A 10,184-nucleotide genomic window follows, 5' to 3' on the forward strand; every position below is an offset into this window, starting at 1 on the left:
CAGAACACTTTACCTGGACACCTTCCACAGGTAGGCTTCAACACACACACACACACACACACACACACACACACACACACACACACACCCAATCAACACACACACACACAGGAGCGCACAAAGGGTTTAAGGGTTTAAGTGTTGGAGGGTTTAAGGGTTGGAGGGTTGGAGGGTTTAAGGGTTGGAGGGTTAAGGGTTGGAGGGTTTAAGGGTTGGAGGGTTTAAGGGTTGGAGGGTTGGAGGGTTGGAGGGTTAAGGGTTGGAGGGTTAAGGGTTGGAGGGTTGGAGGGTTGGAGGGTTGGAGGGTTGGAGGGTTAAGGGTTGGAGGGTTAAGGGTTGGAGGGTTAAGGGTTGGAGGGTTTAAGGGTTTGAGGGTTGGAGGGTTGGAGGGTTTAAGGGTTGGAGGGTTGGAGGGTTAAGGGTTGGAGGGTTAAGGGTTGGAGGGTTAAGGGTTGGAGGGTTGGAGGGTTGGAGGGTTAAGGGTTGGAGGGTTTGAGGGTTTAAGGATTGGAGGGTTTAAGGGATGGAGGATTTAGGGTTGGAGGGTTAAGGGTTGGAGGGTTTAAGGGTTAAGGGTCGGAGGGTTAACCCTCCCGTGGTCCTCGTATTACCCCTACACCCCGTGTCCTCCGTGTCACCCTGTCCCGTCTTGGCTAAATGCCCAATGGGCACAAGTGTGACAGTATGCGTGTGAACAGCCTTTGCAGATGTATTTCTTACACCTGCAGCACACCGTGTGTGTCTTCGAGTCCTTCTTCGGTGGGCAGAGCTGACACCTCTTTCTCTTACTTGCCCCGGCTGGGGCAGTGTGCGTAGCAGCGGCTGGGCCAGCGGCGGGATCCTCGGGTTGTTGACTAGCCGTAGCACGCTGTAGGACTTTGACAAGTGCCGACGCCGCTTCCGTGCGGGGGAGATGCTTCCTTCTTTGGATCAATGGCTTCACAAGTGCCTTTCCCAGCTGCTCCAGGAACACCCTCCTCTTGTACCGCTTCCGAGGCATCCAGTCAGGCTTGATCTCTCGCCATATGACAAAGGCGTTGTAGGAGGACACGTCAAGGATGTTGTGGAAGATGACCAGGGGCCAGCGGGCAGTCATCCGTCTGCAGTTGTAGGTTCAACCACCTTGTCTAGATTGTCCACGCCGCCCTTGTTGTAGTCTAGGATGACGGCCGGCTTCCTGTCGTGGCGATCGCTAATGTCGGCCTCTGTGTGCAGCGTGCTCAGAAGTAGCACGTTCTTCTTTTTCTTTGCCAGGTAGGACACTAGAGTGGCGGTGGGCGTGAAGGCAAACCTTGAGGACAAGACCTGTCTGCCCTTTGACTCGAGCAGCGCCGGAGGGAGCTCGGCCTTGTTATTTCGCACCGTGCCGACCATGGTGAGGTTCCTCTCAAGGAGCTGCCGTCCGAGTTCATAGGAGGTGAAGAAATTGTCACAGGTGACATTGTGACCACCCGGCAGTCCCTTTGCCAGATCGAGGACGACGCGCATCCCCTGGTTCTTCTCGGGGCCTACGCTGGCCGCCTTACCAGTGTAGACTTGCATCTTCTTGGAGTCGCAGGCCACCCACAACTAGATGCCGTATTTCGCTGGCTTGCTGGGAATGTACTGTCAGAAAGGACATCGTCCTTTGTGGAGGGAGAATAGATAAGCGTCATTACTGGCTCATTTGGGCCAACGGCGTTTATGTTGCACACGCGTGCACACATATACTACTACTACTACCTTTCTATACACACACATATATATATATATATATATATACACACACACAGTACCTCTGAACGGGACCAGTTGCTCGTCCACTGTCACGTCAGGCCCTGGGTTGTAGAGGGCTGGCAGCCGCTCCTCCCACTGTTCCCAGACCTTTCTTATAGCTGCAAGTTTGTCCGTTGCAACTCTCGCGGGTCTCGACTGGCGGTCGTCGAATCGTAGCAGCCTCGAGTACTTGTGAAAGACCTTGAGCGGCATGGTGGCGCGGAACACAGTCCAGCCGCGGCCTCACCTCGGGACCTGTAGACACCCGCTAGGATTAGCAGCCCTATGTAGGCACGCAGGTCGGTGGCGTCCATGGCTCGCCAGGCGTTGCCGTATTTTCGCACCCCCTGCAGATTTGTCATGTCCACAATTATCCTTTCAATTGCCGGTGTGACAAACAGGTGGAAGGTGGACGCGATGTCACGGGCACGCGACACGGCATAGGCTGTGGGCCCCGGCCTCACGACAGGGCCAGGGTGGCAGATCACACGGGCCCGGTCGCGGCGATAGGCCACAGAGAGGACCATTTGATTTTGCCGTTTGGGCTTGGGCGGCGACCATCTCTTGGTCTCGCTCTCGGTCTCCCTCTTGGTCTTCCTCTTGCTCTTCCCTCGAAGAGGAGCACGACTGCGACGCGTCGTCGGCCTCGCACTCGGGGTTGTATTCCTCCCCGTCTTCATCTTCCGACACGTCCTCCACCTCCTCTTCGGAATCAAAGTAGTCTTCTTCTTGGTGGACACTGGAGAATATCTGTTCTAGGACCTGTGCCGCGGTGAAACGCACGGTCATGGCGGCGCCTTGGGTCCGCTGAGCAGCACGCCTGCAGTACACGCCTGCTCGGGTAGCCACGTCGTCATGCAGTGCTGCCTACCCTCCCCTGGACACCATTGGGTCCACTTGGCTGCCCTCTTGCACACTAATGCTGGGCATGTCTGGACATGTCTGGGCATGTCTGGGCATGCATGTGTAGCTGTGTGCTGCTGTTCAGCCCTGTTGGACTGCTGGCTGGCTCCCGGGTAGCACGGGGGTCGTGGGATAAGTGCTGGCTGGCTGGGTCACTCTGACCCCGGGACAGAGGGAGGGATTTATAACATACACCTTGCTAGTGCTGGCTGGGTCACTTTGGCCCAGCCGGGACATCGGGGACCACCTCGAAACACAGGGCCTGGGTCACTCTGACCCCAGGACAATGGGAGGGTTTAAGGGTTGGTGGGTTTAGGGGTTGGTCGGTTGGAGGGTTTAGGTTTGGAGGGTTTAAGGGTTGGAGAGTTTAGGTTTGCATTTACATTTTACATTTACGTCATTTAGCAGACGCTCTTATCCAGAGCGAATTACAGTAGTGAATACATACATTTCATACATGTATTATTATTATTTTTTTACGTACTTTGGAGGGTTTAGGTTTGGAGAGTTTAGGGTTGGAGGGTTTAAGGGTTGGAGGGTTTAAGGGTTGGTGGGTTGGAGGGTTTAGGTTTGGAGGGTTGGAGGGTTTAGGGGTTGGAGGGTTTAGGTTTGGAGGGTTGGAGGGTTTAGGGGTTGGAGGGTTGGAGGGTTTAGGTTTGGAGGGTTGGAGGGTTTAGGGGTTGGAGGGTTGGAGGGTTTAGGTTTGGAGGGTTGGAGGGTTTAGGGGTTGGAGGGTTGGAGGGTTTAGGTTTGGAGGGTTGGAGGGTTTAGGGGTTGGAGGGTTTAAGGGTTGGAGGGTTGGAGGGTTTAGGGGTTGGAGGGTTGGAGGGTTGGAGGGTTGGAGGGTTAAGGGTTGGAGGGTTGGAGGGTTAAGGGTTGGAGGGTTGGAGGGTTTAGGGGTTGGAGGGTTTAAGGGTTGGAGGGCTGGAGGGTTTAGGGGTTGGAGGTTTTAAGGGTTGGAGGGTTGGAGGGTTAAGGGTTGGAGGGTTGGAGGGTTGGAGGGTTAAGGGTTGGAGGGTTTAAGGGTTTTTACTTAGTGATGAATTGGTATTAATTCTGAGTGGACCAAATATACATCCTGTATTTCTTCTTTCAGTCCAATGCACACACACACACGCACGCACACACGCACACACACACGCACACACACACGCACACACACACACACACACACACGCACACACGCACACACACACGCACACACACACACACACACACACACACACACGCACACACACACGCTGGTGTGTTACTGGTGATTTACAGTTATGGAATGTTTGCTCACAAGTATAATTCATTGGCTGATTCTTCTTTAACCCATAGGAAGTCCCACCCAGTTCCCTAAGTCCTCAATGTGTCCCATGCCAAAACAGGGTATCTTTATCTCTATAGGGTATAGGGACGTGTGTTGATGCTGTTGTTGTTGTTGTTGACAGGACGTGTGTTGATGCTGTTGTTGTTGTTGACAGGACGTGTGTTGATGTTGTGTTGTTGTTGACAGGACGTGTGTTGTTGTTGACAGGACGTGTGTTGTTGTTGTTGACAAGGCGTGTGTTGATGTTGTTGTTGACAGGACATGTGTTGTTGTTGTTGACAGGACGTGTGTTGATGTTGTTGTTGACAAGACATGTGTTGATGTTGTTGTTGACAGGACGTGTGTTGATGTTGTTGTTGACAAGACATGTGTTGATGTTGTTGTTGACAAGACGTGTGTTGTTGTTGTTGTTGACAGGACATGTGTTGTTGTTGTTGACAGGACGTGTGTTGATGTTGTTGTTGTTGACAGGACGTGTGTTGATGGTGTTGTTGTTGACAGGACGTGTGTTGATGGTGTTGTTGTTGTTGACAGGACGTGTGTTGTTGTTGTTGTTGTTGTTGTTGTTGACAGGACGTGTGTTGTTGTTGTTGTTGTTGTTGTTGTTGACAGGACGTGTGTTGATGTTGTTGTTGTTGTTGACCGGACATGTGTTGTTGTTGTTGTTGTTGTTGTTGACAGGACGTGTGTTGTTGTTGACAGGACGTGTGTTGATGTTGTTGTTGACAAGACGTGTGTTGATGTTGTTGTTGACAGGACATGTGTTGTTGTTGTTGACAGGACGTGTGTTGATGTTGTTGTTGACAAGATGTGTGTTGATGTTGTTGTTGACAAGATGTGTGTTGTTGTTGTTGTTGACAGGACGTGTGTTGTTGTTGTTGTTGACCGGACGTGTGTTGATGTTGTTGTTGTTGTTGACAGGACGTGTGTTGTTGTTGTTGTTGTTGACCGGACATGTGTTGTTGTTGTTGTTGACAGGACGTGTGTTGTTGTTGACCGGACGTTAGTTGATGTTGTTGTTGTTGTTGACAGGACGTGTGCCCATGAGGTCGTTGCTGTTAGTGCTCCTGCTGATTGGCGTCCAGGCTGTACTGAACATGGGAGGTGCCCTGGGCCCGGTGGCAGCCAACCACAGCGCAGAACACCACACAGTAGCCAATGGCAGAGCAGAACAGCAGCGGGCGGACCGCCTCTCAGTGTCACCTCAGCAGGAGCAGCAGACACAGCAGAGACCCAGCCGGACCAGACAGGCCCACAGACCAGCCTCTCTACCCCAGGACAGGAGCTCTTCCCTGGGCCACTCTGAGACAGGCTCCCCCTCTACCCTCTCCATCCCGGAGGTGGACCCCAAACTGTTCAGCAAGTTACGCTACCACTCCTCACCCCGCGTCGTCTTCAGCGACGTACCCCCCTCTCACCGCGGCCTGGGGGGTGAGACGAGGGAAGAGGAGGGAGAGGAGGAAGTGGGGAGGGTGATGGATGGGGGAGTGAGGGTGAGGCGGAAGGCAGGGGGGCAGCCCATGCACAGGGGGGAATACTCCGTGTGCGATAGCATCAGCGTTTGGTTGGGGAACTTAACCAAGGCCACCGACATCGCCGGCAACGAGGTGGAGGTTCTACCAGAGGTGAAGATAGACAACGTCCGCAAGAAACAGTTCTTCTACGAGACCACCTGCCGCGTGGCCACACCTCCGGGGTTAGGGGCTGGGGCTGGGGCTGGGGGAGGAGTTATGGGAGGCGGGCCCAAAGCGGGGGCCAAATCAGGGTGTCGCGGCATCGACAGCCGTCACTGGAACTCGTACTGCACCAACACACACACGTACGTGCTCGCCCTCACCAAGTCCAAGGAGCAGACGGCGTGGAGACTGATTCGCATCAACGCAGCGTGTGTGTGTGTCCTCAGCCGCAAGTCCTGGAGGCACTGACCTTTAACCCCTGGGACTATGGACCCTGAACCACACATTATCATCGCTGACCTTTAACCCCTGGGACTATGGACCCTGAACCACACATTATCATCACTGACCTTTAACCCCTGGGACTATGGACCCTGAACCACACACCATCATCACTGACCTTTAACCCCTGGGACTACGGACCCTGAACCACACATTATCATCACTGACCTTTAACCCCTGGGAATATGGACCCTGAACCCCGAACCACACACAGTACACACACCATCATCACTGACCTTTAACCCCTGGGAATATGGACCCTGAACCACACACCATCATCGGCCATCACTAGGGGTCGAGTATGATTGTCCTCCTGGTGGGTCTCACCCCCCCCCCACCCCCTACCTCAGTCAAACTCCTGGTTTTTATATTCTAACTTATGAGGACTGTAAGTCATATTTATATTTTAAACAGTCAAATATGAATATATATATTAAATAAGTGTGTATATATATAAGTGTATATATATATATATAAGTGTATATATAAGTGTATATATATATATAAGTGTATATATATATATAAGTGTATATATAAGTGTATATATAAGTGTATATATAAGTGTATATATAAGTGTATATAAGTGTATATATAAGTGTATATATAAGTGTATATATATATAAGTGTATATATAAGTGTATATATAAGTGTATATATAAGTGTATATATATATAAGTGTATATATAAGTGTATATATAAGTGTATATATAAGTGTATATATAAGTGTATATATAAGTGTATATATATGTATATAAGTGTATATATAAGTGTATATATAAGTGTATATATATATAAGTGTATATATAAGTGTATATATAAGTGTATATATAAGTGTATATATATATATATAAGTGTATATATAAGTGTATATATAAGTGTATATATATATATATATATAAGTGTATATATAAGTGTATATATAAGTGTATATATAAGTGTATATATGAGTGTATATATAAGTGTATATATAAGTGTATATATAAGTGTATATATAAGTGTATATATAAGTGTATATATGAGTGTATATATAAGTGTATATATAAGTGTATATATAAGTGTATATATGAGTGTATATATAAGTGTATATATAAGTGTATATATAAGTGTATATATAAGTGTATATATAAGTGTATATATGAGTGTATATATATATACACACACGTCATGAATTGAAGCCTCCATTGTTGTTGTTGTTGATGCTGTTATTTATTAAACTCTGATTCCTTTCTCTCTGTCGCATCACTGTTGGAGGTCTTCAGAGATTCTCTGTTTTATACCATGCAGAGAGAGACATGCTATCCTTATGGGTTACCAGATGTCCTCACATGGATAGTAAAACAAGGACAATTCAAACAAGTGGGGACATTTCACCCGGTCCCTGCAAGGAAAAAGGGGTATTTTAGGCTTAGGGCGTTAGGTTTACTGGTTAAAATGAGGGTTAGGGTTAAGGGTTAATTTCAGGGTCAGGTTTAACGGTTAGGGAAAATAGAATTTGAATGGGAATCAATTGTTTGGTCCCCTTTGAGTTTATTTTATTTTTTACAGGGACAGCGCACATTAATCAACGTTTCAGTAAAAGTGCCGGTTTTAACCAGCCGGCTAATTTTCAACCGCAGTCCCTGGGCAGGTTATTAAAAACAATTACAATATAGACAATCATTGAACAGTGAGCACATGCAGAGTAACATAGGACAAGCAAGACATAGCATACAGACAGAGCAACATAGGACAAGCAAGACATAGCATAAAGACAGAGCAACATAGAACAAGCAAAACATAGCATACAGACAGAGCAACATAGGACAAGCAAGACATAGCATACAGACAGAGCAACATAGGACAAGCAAGACATAGCATACAGACAGAGCAACATAGAACAAGCAAGATGTAGCATACAGACAGAGCAACATAGAACAAGCAAGATGTAGCATACAGACAGAGCAACATAGAACAAGCAAGACATAGCATACAGACAGAGCAACATAGGACAAGCAAGATGTAGCATACAGACAGAGCAACATAGGACAAGCAAGATGTAGCATACAGACAGAGCAACATAGGACAAGCAAGATGTAGCATACAGACAGAGCAACATAGAACAAGCAAGATGTAGCATACAGACAGAGCAACATAGGACAAGCAAGATGTAGCATACAGACAGAGCAACATAGAACAAGCAAGATGTAGCATACAGACAGAGCAACATAGGACAAGCAAGATGTAGCATACAGACAGAGCAACATAGGACAAGCGAGATGTAGCATACAGACAGAGTAACATAGAACAAGCAAGACATAGCATACAGACAGAGCAACATAGGACAAGCAAGACATAGCATACAGACAGAGCAACATAGAACAAGCAAGATGTAGCATACAGACAGAGCAACATAGGACAAGCAAGACATAGCATACAGACAGAGCAACATAGGACAAAAAGCAACAAGACAAAATCCATAAAAACAACAAAGTGTTTCCACACCTCCCAAGCTACAGACAACAGACAACACAAGGATAGTATAACGAACGTGTGTGTGTGTGTGTGTGTGTGTGTGTGTGTGTGTGTGTGTGTGTGTGTGTGTGTGTGTGTGTGTGCCTGTGGATGTGTGTGTGTGTGTGTGTGTGTGTGTGTGTGTGTGTGTGTGTGTGTGTGTGAGTGTGTGTGTGTGTGTGTGTGTGTGTGTGTGTGTGTGTGTGTGTGTGTGTGTGTGTGTGTGTGTGTGTGTGTGTGTGTGTGTGTGTGTGTGTGTGTGTGTGTGTGTGTGTGTGTGCCTGGCCGTGCTGGCCCTCACTGGTTGACCAGGCAGAGTACAAGAATACGCACACTGTCTGGGACCAACCTGATCCAGGAACGCCGGTATTCCTGTCACCTTGGAGTGATGGTGTAAACAAAGCCGATGCTGCTGAGACCTATGTGATGTTAGAGCTATCACTGGAGGGACGGTCCCAACTAACATCTGGACCCCGAAGGAGAGGAAGAGAGAGAAGGGGGTGAGTATGGGGGAGAATAGAATGAGAGAGGGAGGGAGAGGAGGGGGTGAGTGCAGGGGTAGGATAGAGTGGAGTTATGGAAGGAGTGATGGAGGGAGTGGAGAGGGGGAGAGTAAAGGGGGAGGATGGAGATATGGAGGAAGGGAGAGACAGAAGGAGGAGAGTATGAGGAGGTATGGAGAGAGGATGGAGAGAGAGAGAGAGGATGGAGAGAGAGAGAGAGGATGGAGGGAGAGAGAGAGGATTGAGAGAGGATGGAGAGAGGATGGAGGGAGAGAGAGAGGATGGAGAGAGGATGGAGAGAGGATGGAGAGAGGATGGAGAGATGGAGGGAGAGAGGATGGAGAGAGGATGGAGAGAGGATGGAGAGAGGATGGAGAGAAGTTGGAGGGAGAGAGAGAGGATGGAGAGATGGAGGGAGAGAGGATGGAGGGAGGATGGAGAGAGGATGGAGAGAGGATGGAGAGAGGATGGAGAGGAGTTGGAGGGAGAGAGAGAGGATGGAGAGATGGAGGGAGAGAGGATGGAGGGAGGATGGAGGGAGGATGGAGAGAGGCTGGAGCGAGGATGGAGAGAGTATGGAGGGAAGGGGAGAGGATGGAGCGAGGATGTAGCAAGGATGGAGCGCGGGAGAGAGGATGAGAAAGGGAGGAGAGGATGGAGAGAGGATGAGAGAGGATGGAACGAGGGAGAGAGAAGATGGAGAGAGGATGGAGAGAGAGAGAGAGGATGGAGAGATGGAGGGAGAGAGGATGGAGGGAGGATGGAGCGAGGATGGAGAGAGTATGGAGGGAAGGGGAGAGGATGGAGAGAAGATGGAGAGAAGGAGGGAGGATGGAGGGATGGAGCGAGGATGTAGCGGGGATGGAGAGAGGATGGAGGGAGGGAGAGAGGATGGAGCGAGGATGTAGCAAGGATGGAGAGAAGGAGGGAGGATGTAGCAAGGATGGAGCGCGGGAGAGAGGATGAGAAAGGGAGGAGAGGATGGAGAGAGGATGGAGAGAGGATGGAGAGAGGATGGAGAGAGAAGATGGAGCTACTTTCTTGCAATTCTATTTTGTAATGACTTATGCCATGTTAATATGATATCTGAGTGAGAATGACTACCAAAATCGATGTTGGGCCCCTGGAGGTCGGTATTCGGCCGTGATTACTACCAGTTTAGATAGCTGGATAGACTAACTACCAATCTAAACATTGTTAGCTGACATGGCTAATTGAGTGACTGATAGTGACTGACATAACAATAATAATAATAATAAT

General features: G+C 48.9%; 1 protein-coding gene across 1 annotated transcript in view; it reads left to right on the forward strand.

The window, feature by feature from the left end:
- Positions 1–6,260, forward strand: part of ngfa (nerve growth factor a (beta polypeptide)) — a 43,584-nt gene extending 37,324 nt beyond the window's left edge. The window contains exons 2-3 of the mRNA XM_045696567.1: positions 1–30; positions 5,006–6,260. The exon at positions 1–30 is cut by the window's left edge and continues 66 nt beyond it. Of these exons, the coding sequence (XP_045552523.1) occupies positions 5,017–5,898 (882 nt within the window). The 5' untranslated portion in view covers positions 1–30; positions 5,006–5,016 and the 3' untranslated portion in view covers positions 5,899–6,260. The remainder of the gene's footprint in view (positions 31–5,005) is intronic.
- The last annotated feature ends 3,924 nt before the right edge of the window (positions 6,261–10,184 follow it).

This window comes from Salmo salar, chromosome ssa15 (genome assembly GCF_905237065.1).
Source record: "Salmo salar chromosome ssa15, Ssal_v3.1, whole genome shotgun sequence".
NCBI lineage: Eukaryota > Metazoa > Chordata > Actinopteri > Salmoniformes > Salmonidae > Salmo > Salmo salar.